Here is a 20559-nt window from a genome sequence, read left to right as displayed (position 1 = left end):
GTAATACTCAAACAGACTGTGGATTCAGCTTTATTGCTGTGTTTAGCTTGCATTAATAATAACTGCGTTAAAAGTGATAATAAAAACTATAGTGCACCAAAATCAGAACAATAAGATGAAATTAGCCTATTAAATGCAATATAAAATGTTGTATGGATTAGTATGATTCTAATTTCAACATTTATTAAAATTATTATTATACATGTGCTAAAGGGAAATGTGTTCCAATCGTATGCAAAAAAAACTATTATTTTCAAAGTTATTATTTTCAGTTAATAATGAAAGTTGAATTCATTTACTTGACTAAAAGGATATCAGACACCATTATTTTAATGGCATTTAAATGGACAATGTGGTGGGTTATATTATTAGTTAACAATAGAGCATTAATGGCAAAGCATTCAATGGTTTTCTTAAAATGTATGCTTATATTTGTAAGGCTATGTTGTGGTAGACTATTACTTTTTACGCATTACGATAAAAATAATTATTCCAGAATATTTTATCAATGTTGCTGAGAGCTTTGATTTAGTCAAGGTGAATTATCAGAGCAAAAGGGCATTATCACCATGCATTAATGTTCACTTTGAAGCAATTGTATTCCTTTCCAAAACTCCACTTTCAAAACACTTGTGACATTCGCAAGTTACAGTCACATATACAACGACTTCTGGAATATAACATAATTCTCCAGGCATTATCCACCACAGTGCTGATGCGCTCCAAACAAGCAAAAAGTTTAAAAAGTACATTTTAAAATTGTAATAAGTGTCATGTAACATATATTTTAACATTAATATTAAATAAGAACATCTTAAACTGAATTGTAAGTTCCTTGCTTTGCATTTTGCCTGTACTCTGGAATTCTGACATTTCAACCAAATGGATTAACACAAGAAATGGGGAAAAGTTACTTTTTAAAAATAACTTTATAAATATTGCAAAATGCTTTTGTTTTAGATATCATTTAAAGAAAAGATATTGCAGACACTATTTCTGATTACCATTAATTTAATGACTATATTGTGTGACCTCTGGGGAGAAAAAAAACATTGCTGTTTAAAAAATACTTGATTGCTGAATTCCAACATTGGATTTAAGGTTTGCGTTCCCATGGAAACGGAACACAGACTGCTGGTGAATGAATGTCCCATGCCTCTCAGACTGTTGAATGTCTTCTGACATCATAAAATCAGCTTCCTAATTAGCTATAAGTGGCATAATGATCTGGAAACATAATAGGTACCAAAGTGTGAGTTAAATAGTATTGCCGTATCTCAAAGTTCAGACCATGTTTATGGTCTACTTGAACTTTCCCCTTAATGGTTTTTGACATAATCGGAACACCTTAATTAGCCGCCAGCTCACTCAAAAGTAACCCTTTTCATGTAATTATATTGTTAAATACCTGCACACCCCATAATGCTGATGCCAAAGCTGTTAAATTTTGTGCAAAGCCTTATTTTTGTCTTTTTTTTGTTGCATATTCTAAACATACATTTTTAGTTAATTTATTTCACTGAAACAAACAGAAACAGAGTTTACAGGTAGCTGACATTTAAATGCCTGACCATGACTTGTATTCTCAAAATTATTTCTTGTAGTTTTAAAAGCAATTTATAGGGGGGGGGGGGGGTTGTTTAGGTTCCTCCTAATGGTTCAACAATTTTGATACAGTTGAATGAAAATTAGGATGTGCAGAGGATGGGGGGGGGGGGGTCATCAACGTAAATTATTCCAAAGAATGAAAGGTACATGTAGATGATGTGTGGTCACATTATGGACCTTTTGAATTGTTCCTGTTTCATGCCTTTAACTCTGCGGCCAGGCTTGCTCCACACCCTGTTCGCTTCCACTTGAATGACAGACATATGTGTGAGTGTTGGGAAGTTTTGTAAGGTTGCTTGTTGCTGTCCCCTGTGGAACGACTGCCACATTTGAACTGAACTCCAGGGTCACCTGGTACGTGCCCTTTCACACCGTGACCCGCTTTCCAATAGTTCACTGTGCAAGGGAATTCAACACTGTTGGGCAAAGACAGTTACTTCAGGAAGTCGCGCACAGCTTCAGTCAACGTTCGCTCAGATTCTGACACTTTAAAAACACTTAAATGTTTAACCTTCAACACTTGAGAAGTTGTCATAACATTTGCATTTATCCTGAGGGGTGGTTGGGAGGGGAAGGTGGGGAGGTGGGGGGGGGAGAGACTGTCCTTTTTTAAATGAAAATATGGACCTCTGCCCTTGCTGGAGAAAGTGCACCCGCGGCTCAAGACTCAATGGAACCCCCTGCTTGTCTGAAGTTCTTTGCTCGAAGTCGCTCATCCCTTTCCCCGATTACTTTAACACTGCCAAAGACAAAGCCACCGAGCACAAGCTGCATCCCCGCCTCCCCGGACCAGTTAAAACTGCGCTTGCGTCTGTGCGGGGTTTGCACTGGCCAGACGACCCCCAAGTTGAGTTGTAGGCAGAAATTGCAAAGATTTTCCATGTAAGTATCTAAACTAGTCCAGGACCACGCTTTCACAGTACATAAATAAACACAACATGACGGGTAAATAGTTCCGACTTTGGCTTAAAAGGAAAATCTGTCTAGTGTCTAATTGTCCATGAAAGGTAAGCGGTGTTCTAGATTTCACACTACCTTGACATGCCATAACAGTCTCAGTTATAGGTTATAGTCAGATACGCTCTCTTTCTTTTGCGTTTAAACATCTCTCTCGGTGTTATTTGGTATAATTCACATTTAGTTCGTAAAAACGTCACCCAGCAGCTCATAAGGCGTTTTCAATGTTTCTCCAAAATAATTTCAGTTTGAACACGTCCATTTAAATAATGAATTTACAGATTATTATACACTTATGCATGTTTGCATTTCTTGGATATTTATTATAGGTATGTGTTATGTATTTATAACGGATAATGTTAATGTATAATAAATTAAATTTTGCAACTTTTTCGATTTTTTTCATTCTTAATTGTGTTCTATCTAGTAACAATTTGTTACGTAAGTATTTGGAGTACATTCATTACGATGATTAAATCCACCTCAAACATCCCTTCGTTATTTGCACGGTGTGATAAACGACACCAACAACGTTAAAAGTTTTAAACAAATCAATTTTATGTGAATGTACATTCTGTCACTGATGGCAATTCCTCGTTCGGTTTTAAGGTCGAAACTATATCCACCATCATGTCCTGCAGCGTAAAAGGTAGTGTTTAAAGTATTATTATAATAGCCACGAATCAATTCCAAAAGGTAAACAACCACAAATTGATCGATCTGTCAGGAATATTGTTGATTTATTCAAGGTGCTAATTTCCTTGATAGTGCATTTAATGTTCAGTGGGTGAAGTTGAGTTCATCGAGCACAAATCCAGATTGATGTTAAAATATAAAAATAGCAACAACAAAAAAACTCGAGCAAAAGCCATCTGAGCTACAGGTATTTCAACACACCAGTCACTTTTCAGGTTAAGTCATTAACTTCGCAGTCTTCTCCCTTGCCATAATCAATAATCAGAAAGTGGCCACTTTTAATCCATTTGATTATATTGCAGAAGGTGTGTGCTTCGTGAACACGTTCTTTGGGGGTTCGCTTTCTTCCTTGTTGTTCACGAAACAAATTGACTATTGATTACCATTGCATTTTAGGAAAAGATGTCCTTAAAAGATTATCAGAGCGTTTTGCTTTAAATGTGAGATTTCAACAAAAAATAAAAATAGAACGGTCTTGTTTAAGTTTTAAACTCTTTAAGTTGTTATCCTGCTTTTTTGCAAAGGCTCCTTTAGGTGGCGCACTGTCACCATAGTACGAGAGTTGCGATTTTTTGATCGCTATCCAAAAGCGTTGCTGATAATCTGTGATTGCAAGAAGTTAGCCTATCTCTTGTTATTCATTGATGCCATCTGCGTTAAAACGCTAACTCTAAATGTAGGGAGAAAACGTGCCCCCGTCAACAGCAAGAATTAGCTGTTAAAATGCAGATTAAACATGTTTGCCATTCATAGACCCATCGTGCAATTTCCTACAGCAAATATTGTTACCCTCTTCAAATTAATTTCACTAAGCCAATGTATTAGAATCAAACTTTGTTCTAACTCATAGTATTCATTCCTTCCAAATTATGTGCAAGCAAACAAATTCCAGGATGTAATACTGTATTTAACTTTGTCCCATGTTTTCTTTAAGTAAATTAACCTGCTGAATAATTTAGATCTAGTTCAAGGGTAATATCTTACTGGCAGTTTTCAAGTGTGCGGGTGCATCTCTGGTAGTTTAACAAATTACTGTCAGTTAGAGGAGCATTTTATCCCCAAATACAACAAATTTGGAAATCTCGTTGGCTAATCTTAATAGTGAGGAAGCCCGCAGTGTCTTATTTTATTTCCACTCCTTGTTTTATTGGGACAAACTGCATATTAATTGACTGGAAGCAATCTATGTTCTTGCATTGCCCCCCAGCTACGCTTTCGGCAGCCAAACCGCCCAGCTTTCTTTCTTCATTACGATCTGTTGAATAAATGCAAATTGCAGCGTGGCATTACAAAAAGTAAATTGGCAACAGCTTTCCAATCAATAGTTCTATTAGTATGAAAATATACCAAATTTTAATGGAAATTATTTTCCTATGCAGCGCCTATACTTCAGAAGATACGCGATTAGAATATGCAGTCTGTTAAAATGAGGGTTTTGGATTTTATCTGCGAGCATTTTAATTTGAAATACAATACCGTCAAGCGCAGCAGATTGAAAGTTTCGCTATTGGTTACGAGTGTATATAGTTCATTGTCTACGGTACCCGATTTTAAAAGATAGAGTTTTGAAATATATATTACGTTTCGGCTATTTCAAAATAGTCACATTTGAATTCGTGTTCTTGCAATTTCAATGCAAAAGTCAGTCCCCACAGTAGTGTTTTACAATTCTCCTCAATGAATTGAACCGAAGCTACTGACTACTTCATCACTGAGTATCTCACCCTAGGTATCACATCTGGATTGAACATATTAAATATGACATCAGCGTCCGGGCACTTACAAAATAATATCAGAATTAATTAAAACGAAGTGTGTTTTATTGAAGCGCATTATAATATTTAAAATCGACCCTTCTCCGTCCGAATTCCGCCTCTGCTTTGCCTGAGACCGGGAAGTTTCAATTTGCACAGTGCAGCGAACTTCCTGAGGTGGAGGACAAATTAAAGTTGGTACTTTGGGCTGATTTATTGTTGACCCTTGCGAGATTTTAGTGAACCAATTTTTCTCTAGACCGGACGTTTCATTCGCCTAGATGCGCAATCTTTGACACCCCGAATTGTCGGGATGGCTCGGAAATTTGCGCATTTCACTGATCAAGTTTGAGATATTCACCTGTATTTCCCGATATGTATAATTGTTGAAGTTTCTTATCACTCAGGGGTACGCCAAAATGTGTCCAGGTGTAACCTCGGAAGCAGCTGTACCAGCAGCGCTTTCAGTTGCGAGAAGGTGCCCTGTTTCCAAGAAGGACTTTTGCACGTTTTTTTGTCCCGACTGTCGGGCACAATCTGCGACTGGTATTTGTTGGCCCCGCTACTGTCCGCTTTGACGGCATTTGCCCCACTCTTCATAGGGTGACCACTTTTCTAAGACAGTGGCCGCCGGGTTATTCACCTCACCGGCGGAAAGTGGTGGAAAAAGTTGCATATAGTGGACAAATCGACTTCTCGCGCGTTACTACATCATTGTCATTTACGAATTGCTACCCATGCAGTGGCGATCTCAATGATGAAACAACGCGGCGCGTTCAGAGAACTATTTTGAGACAGGCAGTCGATTCGTGTATTTCTGTTCTCGCAAAAACAAAAGTTGCCGATCTGGATATTAATTAATGCGCGGCGGAATTTTTTTTTTGTTGTGTATAAAAGCTTTAAAGTTGCAGGCATTCAGACGCGGGCACCTGAGGACGCGAGTGAGACGCGTCTTGACCTGTGGGCGCGTAAAGGTGCATTAGTTCTGAGGGATATTCGGGGAAAGTTGGTAAGGAAATCTTAGTGTGAGCAACGGGCTCCTTTCCACGTTCGCGATGTTGGCGAGCTCTTCATGGAGTCCAGATTGATCCCAAAGCCGAATCTCCAGCCCTCCCGAGGCGGCGCTATTTGTCAAATGTGCACCTTACAGGTTGCAACGTTGAAACAGGGATTGAGACTTTCCGCTAAATCTCTGCAAGGCGCTTCATAGAATAGACCTTTCGGATGGGGGGGGGAAATACTCAAAATATCAACGAACCGTAGTTTCAATTGATCAAAGCCAAAACAAAATCAATATAACGCGTGGTTATATGTTAGTGCGGAGAACTCATTTATGACTCGTGCTATTTTGTTTTAATTTAAGTTCTGTCATTACATCTATGCGGACGGCGAACTGCATAAAGGGGACCTAAGATTTTTAATCGATCAGTTTAATGTGTGGCTTTTATAATGGATGCGTTAGAGGTTCCCGAATGACTGTTGTACGGTTTCTTCTTCTTCTTCTTCGAGAGAGAGAGAGAGAAAAAAAAATGATGCGGGTTAGCTCTTTATTTATTTCGCGTAAGTTGGAAAATATATTGCGGTCAATTAAAAGTGGCTAACTGGGATCGGGGTATGCAATAGAGAATTAGTGTGATACGCATTGAATGTATGTTACATACTGCGGTAAAAGACTTCCCCTCCCGTTCTCACCTCGCGCCGTATCACACCAGTCTATATTGTAGCCCTTTGTGCCATCTTCACAGCAAGTTTGAGGCACACAACGATTTTGTTACCTTTATTTGAAAACTGCCGTTATGCATGCACTAAATGGCCCTGAGCGCCAGCGAGCAGTGGTGTGTGTAGTAGTTGGTCTAAGTATTTTGTTTTAAAAGTCAGTTAGGAATATATTTTTTTGCTTTAAAACAGAGGGGGGTGGACTAGTAAACACCAACAATTAGCTGTTTTAATCATTTAGAAGACGTCTACTTTTTTTTATATTGAGGGGTGGGGGGGGGGGGGGCAGGGGGAGGGGAGGGGGGGATATAACATCTAAAACCACTACATTATAAGTGAACAAAGGCAGTCGAGTGTTCACACAAAACAACGTTTGTAAAACGGGGTTGAGGGTTAAAGCAGGAAGGCAAAGCGGGGAGATTTGGTGAAAAGCAGTGTGTTCGCTTGGCGATTGTGATTTTACAGTGTGGTCGGCGAGGAGCGGACAGCTGGCGCCGGGGACATGGGACTCCCAGTGTCCATCTGACTGACTTTGCCTTGACATCTGGGGGACCACTGGTGTGTGGCACGCGAATCGCTTGATGTCGCTATTTATATGCAAATTATGTGTATCATTCAACCTCTCACCGTAAATTTACAAAAGGAACACTTCACATAATACTGAGGATCGTTACTTCGGGAGGTCTTTGACTGGACCATGCAAATCCGATTCAACCCCGCAAGCTTCTGGCTCTCTTTGTCCAACAGTGGTTGCTGGCTCACTCCACAAACTAAGAACCCGACTGATTCCCCTAGTATTTCACCACACACAACTGTCCCCACTGCCCAGTGTGATTTAAAAAAATATATATATATATATATATATATATATTGTCTGGTTTATATATATATAAACCAGACAATTCAAACAATATTTGACAACAAACAGCCCATAAAACTGTCTGGCTCATTGTCCTACTCCATTGTAGTAAATTATTTAAATGTGTTCCGCGGGTTCACTTTTTTTTCCAGCCGAATAGATCGTTCGACAGTCTCGCTTATTTTGGATGGAGCTGTTTGCTTGCAAAGAGGAAGGCGCGTGTGTAATTGTAGATGCTTTAAGGTGATATTCGGGCGGGTGTGTTGCTACAATTCCCCTCTCTGGGAACAAAGGCTACCTGGAATTTTTTTTAAAGCGCTCTCAAAACACTGGAAAGTTATTTATCTGAACGCCAAAGTCACTTTGTATTGAAGAGATGAAGTTTGAGTCGCTTTTATGCGACCCTTCCCCTACAAGAAATGGCAGCGGTAAATTGTTGTGTCAATACGGAGTCGTCACATTTCCCCTCGATTAAATTTGGGTTGTTGCAAGCAGTTTGTCAAAATGGTAAATTTGGGGTGGGCGATAAAGGTTGTTGTATTTTCCACGCTATCGTCTGGAGCAGTCGCCGTCCACACCAGATGAGAATAGAAAATGAGCGAAATATATTCAGCCCAAACCCTGTTGTGAGGAACAGCTGATTCCCCTATTCTGGCCAGATGGCTTCTGAACACAGATTTGCATTAATTTTCGCCTAATATCTTCCAAAAAAAAAATAGTGGTGCAGCTGCAGTTGTTGTCCAATACGTTTTAAAACTCTTTGGCCGAAGCACGGATGGAGGCTCTGTGACGGTTTCGCGGAACTTTCCAGGTTACGTTCTACAGTCAGCTCTAAAAGGATTTGGCTAAAACCCTATAATTTGGTAATCAGATTTAAATCGCCTCGGCGGGTGTAATCTGGTATCAGAACACTGTCAGTGGCCTGGTGCAAAACACGTTTATCAGATTTGAAGGAAAACACTTTAAATATATTTAAAATTAAATAAACGATTGCTAAAAACGTGTTCACTTCGACTCGTTGGTGTTAAAACGACCAATTTTATATTTATATTGATGCACTCATTAATTACTAATGCATGTTTACTATAACGGAGCTTTGCATCTATGTGTAAACAAGTGACTCGCAGAATGAAAATGCGCTTAAACTCTTTACAGGTTTCAAAACATCGCACAGATAGAAGAAAGGTTTACTTTCTGCAACTTATTTTTATTTTCGGTTGAAATGTAATAATTGTGTTAATAACACAGATGTACAAGATCGATACTGCACTGATCCCTACAGCTCAGAATCTCTTTTTATTTATTATGCATATTGTTCCCTGCACGTTTTGATTTTAAAATACAGACTTAGGATTCTGTAGATCTATATGGCATCTTAATATGTGATGATTGCTTCTGAAGACTAATCTTATTACTTTCAATCGCCATAAAATATGATTTTATTATACTTACGTATTTAATTAGACGCCACCAATGTAATGGATTTTGAAATCGGAATAGCAACAGCTTTGATAATTCACTTATCTGTCGCAATAGTCATTAACCCCCAACACCAGAAAATAGATTGCTCTAACACATCTCTTTCTCACCCTCAGCGGACTATTGAAATTCAAGTGTTATGGTCTCCCCAGATAACAGAATTCGGACTTCGATTTTCACCGATTAATTAAAATATTAGCGTACATACTGTGCCAATTGTCAAATAAAGGATGGCAGTGCTAATACGAACGAAGAGAAGGAGCTGATTATTGAGTAAGTGACTATCCCTGATTCTCTCCCACCAGCCAGGGTTCCTACCTTTAGTTACAAAAATGCACAGGGCAGGTTCCGTCCCAAGGGTCCCCTCTTCTGGGCACTAACTAATATCTCTGAAAGGCTAGTTTTAGTCAACAAAAATCTGGTTAGAAATACATGTGGATCTTCAGGAATTCCCGATGATCGCATATCTTCGTGTCATCTAACTTCGGATCGTCGTGCAGATTCACAGCCGTTATTGCAGCCCCTTCCTATTTATTGTTAATATAAAATGTACCTCAGAATTTGGATATTGATTCAATGGACATACCGAGATCTTTAACCCATAATTGATTATGTGATCGCATGGATAGGAAAAATGTTTGTAATGCGCCACTTTACAACACAACACAAACTACATAAAGAAGACACGTCGTTTGATAAGAACATGTGTTTAAAATAAACACGAAAGACACCCCTCCCGTCAACACAGACACAAACATGCACATGCACACACTTACACGCATAGAGACACACAGAATTCAGGTTTGTAATTAATTTGTCAGGTAGCTTCAATGGAGGATTGTATTGATTTTCTGACCATATATATTGCACTGTCCAGCAACCATTTGTAGTCAAGGCCAGGCAAGGCACATTCTCCACGCGCTATTTTATAAGTTTAAGTGCAAACTTCACCCGCAAGTTCCCGCTATTGATCAGAGTGCGTTTCAAGTAACAATTTTTTTACCCCTTTAATTTCTGTTTGAAGACAAACAATTCGCGTCCGCCGTGTGTGTGTGTGTGTATATTATTTTTTTTCCTGAAGGATTCATTATGTTAATAATAATGTCTGCATTTGGATTTTATTGGATGTCAAATTTGGGTAGAAGAAAAAGAAGGGGAAATACAGAGGGGAGCGAGAGAAGAAGAAAAAAAGAGGGCAGCTGAAACAGCGGCTCTGGTTGAGGCTGTCAATGAAAAGCGTGGCGTTGTTGCGATTGGCTATGCTAATACTACATCCATACATGGCCACAATCTCCTCCCCGAAGCGTCAGAATCTGTCAGCAGCCGTCCCGAGGGTTTAGAGTTTTGGCTCCCGGGAAAGATTCCATTCCTCGGGGAAAGAGGGCTGAGTTTGTATGTTTCCATCCATTCTGTGAGACGCTAAAGGCCCTAATCAACCTCTCCTGTGTCCAGGAACACCTCTATGGTAATCATTTTTCGTTTATTTGTCTTTTGGAGCAGGAGAACCTTGTCAGAAGTGGTCGATTCAGCAGTGTCCTAAGCAGAATACCTTTGATGCTGTTAGCAGGATGACACCACACTGAGAGAGAGAACAACATCAACAAACAACATTTTTTTTTACTCTTAAACCAAATTTCCCGCTAGTTGTACTTTCCTCCACAACGGATCACGATCCAACTAGCGCCGAACTACTGAAATTGTTTATGTCGTGCCAATTCAGGACAGCTTGAAGAGGAAGCAAGTCTGAACTCGGCTTTTCTCTCACTGATCATAACGAGCAAAGTCATCTCTCATCTATTTTCCCCCCTCCGTTCGCCGTGGGAAAAAAAAACCTGACATCTCCCAGATACTAAAACCGTACAGGAGCTGGTTTTGCAGAAAAAAAATTGTTTTAATGTTTGGAATTCAGGAAAATATACCAAGAGGTGGGACGACCATGAAAGAGGAACCGCTAGGAAGTGGGATGAACCCGGTCCGATCATGGATGCACACAGCTGGGGTTGTGGATGCTAACACGGCAGCCCAGAGGTATGTATAATCAAATACTACCCGCCATCTGATTTTTTTATGTTTCTCATATCGACCCAAAATCACCAAATCCCCTCAATACTCTATCAATTACCCCCCTCTCTCCCTCTGCTCCCCTTCACTTTCCCTTTCATTACATCATATTACTGCTAGCGACAAATCAAGAAATCTCTAGTCTCCCAAATGTGATTCCCATCTCCCATGTTTTTCATCAGTTGGTCTCTGTCTCTAGTGCAGCTAATTCTCACCGATACACTGTGTTATTGTTTTCCCGCAGCGGCGTGGGTCTAGCACGGGCACATTTTGAAAAGCAGCCGCCCTCAAACCTAAGAAAATCCAATTTTTTCCACTTCGTCTTGGCCCTTTACGACAGGCAGGGGCAGCCCGTCGAGATCGAGAGAACAGCTTATGTGGACTTTGTGGAGAAAGATAAAGTAAGTTGCTCACTGTAGGAATGATTTTCTCTTTAAGTGCACAATAACTAACAAGGCTAACGGTACTCAAGAGGCGCCCAAACCACGTGTAGTTCTGCTTGTTATAACAGCTCTCGGCTGCTAAGAAAAATAGCTGCCTGTTTATGACATTGTGTGTAAATATTATTTTATTACAAAAGCCTAAAAGCAAAATGTTTCCTAATGCTAGAATGCGGGGACTCTCCGCTGACTACTTTAACAAGCCAAAAAGAGTGGCGTAACAAGCTGTTAATTATAAGCACATATATTTTAAAAGACATGAAAAATAAACTATGGAATACATTGTATTATTTAACTACTCATTTATAACGGTTGCTTTTAGGAGCCAAATAATGAAAAGACCAACAATGGAATACACTACAAACTTCAGTTACTTTACAGCAATGGTAAGTTGGACTGCATTGATCCTGGGGGTGTAGCGGTTTTCTTTTTCTATTTTAATAGGCTTTGGTTGTGAGTCATGTGGTGTAGATACAAGTCATTGTTTGTATAATTTTGAAGTTCAACCCGGCTAGCAATTAAGCGTAAAAAGAAAATAAAAAGATTAGAATATCAAAGTCGCTTCTCCTGGTTTATCGGGCATTTGGGTTTGAAAGTGAACATGGTGTTGTTCTCATCACTTGAAGCGGGGTCCTCGGTCCATTTTAATGTTGTTTTTATCTCATGACATTTTGCCGTTATCTTCAGGGGCAGCATATTGGCCTATATTGTAACAATTAAACGCAGGCAGTAAAACAAAGCTTTAGAGTAAAATTGTAGCCCTACAAGATTTAGACAGGGCTTGCCATTTCCATGGGCTCCAGATTTGAGTATCATTAACAAAACATTAAGTATATCCGTGACATTAGTTATCACCATTTGGGTGTAATGGAATACTTGTCCAAAAGGAAAATAGACAAAGTATGGGACAACATTGGGCCCGCAAAAGACCAGCGCTCCACGCTCCACAGCACTGCAAATTGCACATTTCAACTAAACAGAAAATTTACAATAAGTGTAAGAAATTCATGAATTTCCTGGGATACAGTTTATATTTCTCTGACGAATATTTTATTCGCGTTTTATCGCCTATCAGCTCATTTTATTGCATTCATTACAAGGACACCAGCTTCCACATTTTGCCAAATTAACAGTGCCCTTTAACAAAGCGATGCAAACTTGCCTTTCTGTGTTTGAATGACCTAGATCTTGAGACGGTAGTCATTCATTGAGAACGCACATCTCATCCTTTTTTTAAATGCCGTAAGATTTGATACTACTTTATTTCTAGGGGTGCGAACAGAACAAGATATCTACGTCAGGCTCATCGATTCTATGACCAAACAGGTGAGATAGTCGGGGGAAAAAAAAACTTTTGATGTTTTGCCCTGTAATGTTCCCGGACGCTTAACTCCTTTAACTTCGGAGCCGAACAATGCACACGATTTCACATGAATGGGTAGGAAAGCGACACTTTTGCTTTTGTTTTGCAAGTTGTAGTATTTTAAAATGAATTGCCTGTCATGGAATCAAACACAATTTGTTTGGCTTCAGTTAAGTTTTACTATGCACGTGTGCCTCAAAAAAAAATCCCGTGTTAAATTTGCACTTTTGTAAAGAAAGGCGTGATTTGGTTATTGTAGAGCTGGATGAACAATAAGTTGGCGTCCCTATTTGTCTGCGGAGTTAAATGCGCTCAGGTGAAAAGTCAGCTTGTTCTCTCCTAGTTCCAATTCACCTCTCAGCCCATTCTCCATAATTCAGCTCCACGTTATTTTTTCCCCCTGCCCAGAAGCTGCAGCTTTGAGTGGGTGCGCCAGGGGTCACGAAACAGTCCATTCCCTGAGATCAGCTGTATTTCTTTATCATCTGTCTGTCATACCTTGTAAATAACATAATTACAGGCGGTTGCTTATTAAATTATTTAGCCTGTCTTCTGCAACTTCAAAGATGATAAGTGCGGTTGATCAAAAGTGCTGCACAGTAATTAGCCACGGGAGTCGGCACGTTTACATTTCTAATGAAAGTCGCCAAACATTTCACCATCTTCCCCCCCAATACACTCTGTTTTACATTGCATTGCAATGTAATTGTCGTAAAGGCATCATAAATAAATAAAGAACATCATTCAAGAAATTGCTCGAATGCCTACTCCTCCATCCGTTGAAAACCGTTATGTTTGCTTGTTTAGTTTTGCATTATTGGGACAGAGATACTCGTTACGTGCCCTACATTCATCTCATGGAATCAGATGTCTTCCTCGTCATTCAAATTTCCTAATTAAGTTTGTGATCACGCAGCGATATTCCGAGTTGGGGAAACAAGGGACAGTGTTAACATTGCCCGCACAGATCCAATGATGACCCATAGATGTCTTGTTTTGGAATTAAAGACCTGAGTCTGCCACGGGATTGACATTGATCATGGGAACCTCTGCGCTATTTCCCACTTGCCACAGTTATTCCAATAGGTCAGAAACCTCCTTGCCGCTCCTCTGTGTTTTTTTGAGAGGTGACAACATGACTTTATTGCCATTTTATCTGAAAGGTAAACGTTTGCAGTGACCATGGTAGCCTAATTAGGAGGATGTATACCCTCCTTCTAAATACCTGGGTATGAAGGAACTGTTATTTTAAGAGATATGTACTCTCCGGGGCCACGCGTCTTACTATTTTAATGATGCAAACGGGGCTTTGTAAAAACGTTAATCTCACTTGATTGATGGAAAACAGCAACGTAACCGATCAAAGAGTCAACGGCGCGGAACAACTAATTTACTGATTAGGATTTCTGCAGCAAAATGGGAAACAAGAGAAACGCGGAACCAAACAAAAAAAAAAGCGCGCAGGAATGGGCGATTGGGAGGGATGAACAATGCCATTCCCAACTTAGTCATGTTTGATTTCAGTGACAACAATCAGAAAATAAGCATCTGGAGTGGGGAGGTGCAGCTCGTTATAATGCGAGCAAAGCGGGTCTCGTTAGTTGAATAATAAGGGTAGAGGCAGCTTGGAACTGAGATCCGATGCGCTTAGCTGAGTTGTAAAGGAGCGTGGTGCGTTTGTGCGTTTGTACCCACTGCTCGCTGGAGAAGACTCACTGAAAGACGAGCTAGGAGAAGGCGAACACACCTAGAACTCCCCACCATCTGGCTGCTGTTAGAACGAATGCTCAATAATTACTCAACCGTACCCACAGACTGTCTTTTTAGAGAAAAAAATCATCGTGTGTAATTGAAAAATAAATACCAGATTCACTCCACAGACGCAAATCGCACAAAAATAAATAAATAGCGGGATCTTTTTTTATTTTTGTGGGGTGGGGATGATGGTGGGAGGGAAGGTGAAACGACAAACTAAGACGCAACGTTGCGTTTTACTCCAAAACTTGGTTCGCCGCCTCACGAAATAAATCACGGCACCGCTAACCTTCCCCAAACTGTGGGGGTTGGTGCGAGTCAAATGTAGTATTTACCAATTTGCGTTGGGGTTTTTTTGTGGAGCTGATGCCCAGTCCTATCTTCACCCTCCTCATAAAATGCACGATCAAAATTCAACATGACATGTAATTAATACCTGGGAATGACAAGCGCTCCTCACCTTGTTAAAGGAAAGGTTCGAACTGATTTAAACGTGACCATTAGATTCAGAGTTACGGGCCGCCAGAATTTTCACTTTGGGTTTTTTTTCCCCCACTCTGTTTTTAATGTCTTTTCTAAATATGTATACATTGGCTTAATGCACACCTAGGGAGAAATCGTTTAAAGTGATCCGAAAACTATTGTGTTTCTTTATTAAAAATGAGTAGCGTTTTTTTTTGGGGTTGCCAGGTTTAGCGATATCCGGTCATTGTTCGCGTCAACTTTTCAATGTCAAAACGCTGATTGTTTGTTTCTCTGGATAATTGTTTTAGCCGATTATATACGAAGGCCAAGACAAAAATCCCGAAATGTGCAGAGTCCTACTTACACACGAAATTATGTGCAGGTAAGCTACATGTGGGGTACAAGGTGCATTTGGTCAGTGTAAAAAAGTTATGTCAGATGCATTCTCCTTTGTACAGTTTCAGTGCGCAAGGCACGGAAGGCAAAACTACCCACTTTGTTACTAAGGACGGAAACATTTTAACACATGTGAGCTTAACGTGGCACAGTATTTTGTTTTTGCATGCCCAGCAATTGAAATAAAACGCTCTTTGGTGCTCAATACAGCACCCCCCCACCTTCCCACCCATAGAAATGGAAAGAGGCGCTTACGTTTTTAAACAAAAGTTATGTGAGATATGCTTTATTGCCGTAGTTGGAACTCTTGTTAATTGCGTAGGCCTTGAACACGGGGAAGTTACATCTGACAGCGCTGTTCACTGCGTCGGATTCATATGTTACTCCTGCAATTGCAATACACTTTTAAGAGAAGAACCAAAAACAGGTCGGTAGTTTATACACACTAGAACGGTTCTTCTATAGGAGCCACTGATCATTCAGTCATTTTACTGGTCTCTTCTTTACCAGGTTGAGCCACAGATAAACCATAATCTGTTATTGATAAAAAAAAAAAGAAACTCTTTGTACTTATTGAGCTCATGTATGTGAGAATTGATTTTGATACTGTCAGTTAACCTTTTCTCCAGAGCGGAGATGCATTGTTCATCCTGTTCTTAGATTGCAGACACATAACCAGGATTCGTGTCAGAAGAGCAATTTCCCACCTGTTTTTTTTTTCTCCCCCTAACTGCCCTAAGAGTTTCACACTGCTAGGGAAATAAAAAAAAATGCGTCATTGATTTTGTATGTATTGAATGTGAAATATAGTTGCTTGTTAGAGCAGGGCTGTTCAGGAAGTGCAGCCAGGATTTCAGCCTACAGTAGCAGGTAACATACTCTAAGGGGCATACTATTCCTAGCTATTATGCTTAATGCTTAATGCCATTTCACTTAAAACATACTGTAACAGTCCTAATGCACAAAAGCAGAGTTTTCCCTATACTGGGTAATAAGTATAAATTACAACCAATAAAGTGAAATTTCTTTATTATCTACCACTGCATGTCCCGCAATTAACATAGAAGAGAGCACAGATGTGATTTAAGCTGTAAGTGGAAGACTGTAGACTTTCTTTAATCACTTTAGCTGTCAGATTTAAAAGGCTTTATATACTTTGCCTACCATATGGTGTTAATTTAGCCAATTTAGACATGTAACCATTATACAACTATGATTTTTAAAGATATAATCATGTATTATATTTGCCATATTCTAATCTCAATTACAATGCTGAAACATATATTTAATGAAGGATTTTTTTTTATTCAATAAAATAAAATCGCGAAAGGGGGCATACAGACTGTTATGGTTCTAATTAATAAATGCCCCACAGAAATATTGGTTGAAGGTGGCATCTTGCATCTTCTCCAGAAATAACAGCTTGACAATTAGAGGTAAACAAAAGCGGAAGCTGTGAAAACCTATTCCCCAGCCTCCTGCCTCTTTCTTTTCTGAGATCAACGTAAAGACAGACACCACAACATGTTGTTTTGCAATCTTTTAACATTCCCATTATGGTGCTTGCTCACTGGCCATGATTATATCAAAGTTTATGTTGAGGAAGGGGAAAGGGGGGGGGGGGCAGGGGGGGGGGGGAAGGAATATAATCATTTATTTAAAACATACTTATGGCTATTTCTTTTACTTGCAGCCGGTGTTGTGACAAAAAAAGTTGCGGCAACAGAAATGAAACTCCCTCAGATCCTGTGATTATTGACAGGTATGAATGTATTAATATTTATTCTTTGATGCCCATTACCCTCAGTCTTGCATTCAGTTCATTCTCTGTATTGTTCCATTTGTTGTCCTTTTGTGTTACCATGCACAGGTGGGTTGACTTGGAAACCTGGTGGCTCACTCTGTGGGGAATCAGTAATTGCTTGTAAGTTGTCAAGGGAAGCAGTTTCATCTGCCACCATGTTCACTGTGAAGAGTATTTTATGCCTAGAGAGTTTTTGGCTTTAAATGTAGATATGCGCTATAATCTGTTTCTTTAGTAACTCCCAAGTATTTTGTGTTCCACTTAGTTGCCATTTGTTTAATAGCTACGAATTGGCCTCTTTCATTAGAATGAAACATACCTTTGCTGAAAGGCTTGTGACATTAAATTTGTATTATAACATAGCTGCAGTCACATGTTGAAAGTTACTGCCAAAGTGCAGGTATGATAGCTCAACTCTTCAGCAGATTTTGAACAAAGCTAGGGCTTCAGCCACTTTCATTACTGACGTATCTTCTGATCATGAACTTTGGTTTCAATGTCTGAAAATTAAACCAGGAAAGACCCTAAGTTAAGCCTGACAAAATATGCACCACCAGTGGAGAGCAGCGCCAATGTTTGATTAGCTGGAATAGCTGTTTGCTTAGTGGAGAATGTTAGCTATCTGACAGGAGGGACATCTTTCTTATTAGTAATCAAATAGGGCAGAGCAGTTGTTGCCATCACTCTGGGATTGTGTCAGGGCAATTGAAGGCAGGTTCAACAGTTTGAAGAACTTGGTGTTAAAAAATCAATACAATTATATTTGTCTTTAGTGTTTCTGTTCTAATGGACTCAAAGTAGAATTTCTGCGTAAAGAGTGCAATTATAATACGCTACAATTTTTACTTTATTAGGTGAATATTAAAAATAAATGCACAACTTATTTTCTTATCGGCCTTCTTCATTGCTTTTGTCTGGCATAAGTTATAAAATGATTTTGCATTTATGACTCGGGTTATTACGCTATTTCATTAGAGTGGCTATTGAACATCTGTATTGAACTGATATTATGATGTAATTTAAAGACACATTAATATTGCACATTTATTGCGTTATCAATAGTGATGGCATTATAACCTGTGGTAAGATTTATGTGGAAAAAATCTGCTTTATAGCAGAGAAAGATGAAATAGTGATTCTAATACAATGGATTCAAATTTATGCAGTAAATAATACAAACAATATATTACTTTATTCAGTTTAGAGGGATTTTCAGGGTATTTCCTCCAATATAATTAGATAATTTTATTTGAAATTTTTTGTAAACCAATAATTTTCAAACATACACCCTCAATTGAAAACATTGATGACTATGTAAACTTCCCCCTTTTAACATCTTCATATATTTCTTCATGAAATAGTTATGTTTAGTTGGACTAACAGAAGCATGGTAAAACATATTAATGTTTTAAGAATATGAATGTACAGTTTATAGCATAACCAGTGCAAATGCTGAAACTATGTTATGTATCGAAAAAAGTCTGCTATGTATCCTAAATTTATCTGAAATATTTTTAACTATTTTAAATGTAGGAATATCTAATGAACTTAATGTTGTGCCATCTGCCATGCACTGTTAAGAAAAATTATATACTTTCGCTACACATGTGAAGCTCGGTTCCCATGTAGAAATCTAAGAAACAAGAATGAATAGTTATATGGAAAGGTAGAAAAGTTAATATTTGACGTGTATTGGAAAAGCATGAAAGTTAATGTATAAACATCTAGACCTGCATGGAGAAATGGCTCCAAGTCTTCACAGACATTAAAACAAAGTTGAAGTGAGAATCTGTATTTGCAGAGTTTTTTCCCCTGTTTTGTTGTGTGGCTTAGAGTCCCCTGTTGAGCAATCTCATCACTTGGCTAGTTGGTTCCAAAAGGAATCACAGAGAGCACGCTCTACCAGTTCCTTTTTGCCCTCGGACACATTTAGCAGGTTCTGAACAGATAAGGCATATTTGTCCTTAGGATATGAACCAATAATTCAATCTTGAATTGAGATCTATGACCACACATTTGTTCCAGCTCAGGTCCAGGCAGCGTTCCGTAAATCAAAGCCATTGTCCATCGTTAGGTGGAAAAAAAAAGCAGCTTACTGCAAATAAACTGTTTCGAGGAAAATCTTTTGAGTTAACTGTATTCAAGGGGAGCAGGGTTTTTGGGGAGACGGAGTGGTGGGGTGATGATGCTGGTGGGGATGGGGAGGGGAGAAGAATGAACATTTACTCTCTGTTGTATTGCTGGGCAGGATGAGAATATCATTTTCATAGTAAAATAATGTTTTCTGGGAAAACAAAAAAAACACAGATGTTTCTTATTAGGAACACCCATTGTCCATATCACACAAATCTAAAGAGATAAATCCTATTTCTCCGATACATTCTGATGGTCTTAAATGATTACAGGATACTGTGAATGCTGTTTAAATTAGAACATAATCTGTGCTAAAATAATTCTTCCGTGCTAGTGTAGCGTGTTTTATTGCAAACTGCGGAAATTCCTGGAAAGGTACATCCTCTTGCCTTTTCCTTCCCCGTGTGGGCTCAATGTAAATGGATGCAATGTCCAACTGTTGAAAATTGAAAAGACTGATTGTTGAGGAAAACAAGAGGAGGCAGGATTATATTACAATCACAACACAGCACAGCAACGCTCGAGTGAGAGCTGTGGTGGCTGTGCTGGGATACATTAAATGGGTTCACGATACATTACAGATAGCACACACAGCAGAATGTTCCCAGTGGCACCCGTGCAGTCAAATAGCAAGTTGGCATCTTTACTAGTATAACTGGCATCCCCTGTAGAGCTGGCATTTCTGTACAGTTCAGGAGACTTATCATTCCAAGTGTGTCCTATTTTCCTGTACAGCAGCCAGACATCTGTTTATCCCATTTTCTCTCTCTTGGAGCGATTGGAATGGCTTTAGTTTAGTGAAAAGTTTAGTCAGGTTTAACAGCTGTTACTGAATTTCAAGCCTGCTGGTTTCTAAAATATTTTCTGTGGCCTTTGGAGCTGTATGATTTTTAATGGTTCTGAAACAATGTGAATTCATGATTTTTTCATTATTTTGCAATGGTCAATATCAATGAATGCGATTGGTGAGAAATACTTTTCTGGGTATGTCATTATACACGTGCGGGATCAAATGTTTTGGTTCAATAACAACCGTTACCTGAGACCTATTTTAAGTTTTTAAGTGATGGTAG

The 20559-nt window shown here is 39.1% G+C and overlaps 1 protein-coding gene across 7 annotated transcripts in view; it reads left to right on the top strand.

The window, feature by feature from the left end:
- The first annotated feature begins 5943 nt into the window (after nucleotides 1-5943).
- Nucleotides 5944-20559, top strand: part of ebf3a (EBF transcription factor 3a) — a 125954-nt gene continuing 111338 nt past the window's right edge. For 4 of the 7 annotated variants that reach the window (XM_078413647.1, XM_078413648.1, XM_078413649.1 and 1 more), the window contains exons 1-6: nucleotides 10479-11097; nucleotides 11375-11531; nucleotides 11893-11956; nucleotides 12841-12896; nucleotides 15462-15535; nucleotides 17243-17311. In XM_078413647.1, the coding sequence (XP_078269773.1) occupies nucleotides 10964-11097; nucleotides 11375-11531; nucleotides 11893-11956; nucleotides 12841-12896; nucleotides 15462-15535; nucleotides 17243-17311 (554 nt within the window). In that variant the 5' untranslated portion in view covers nucleotides 10479-10963. Of the gene's footprint in view, nucleotides 6025-9190; nucleotides 9343-10478; nucleotides 11098-11374; nucleotides 11532-11892; nucleotides 11957-12840; nucleotides 12897-15461; nucleotides 15536-17242; nucleotides 17312-20559 lie in introns of those variants that run through there. The other 3 variants (XM_078413642.1, XM_078413643.1, XM_078413646.1) reach the window with 3 other exon arrangements.

The sequence above is a fragment of the Rhinoraja longicauda genome, chromosome 16 (genome assembly GCF_053455715.1).
Source record: "Rhinoraja longicauda isolate Sanriku21f chromosome 16, sRhiLon1.1, whole genome shotgun sequence".
Taxonomy (NCBI): Eukaryota; Metazoa; Chordata; class Chondrichthyes; order Rajiformes; family Arhynchobatidae; genus Rhinoraja; species Rhinoraja longicauda.
Note: the sequence above shows the minus strand (reverse complement) of the source record. Positions and strands in the feature narration are given on the sequence as shown.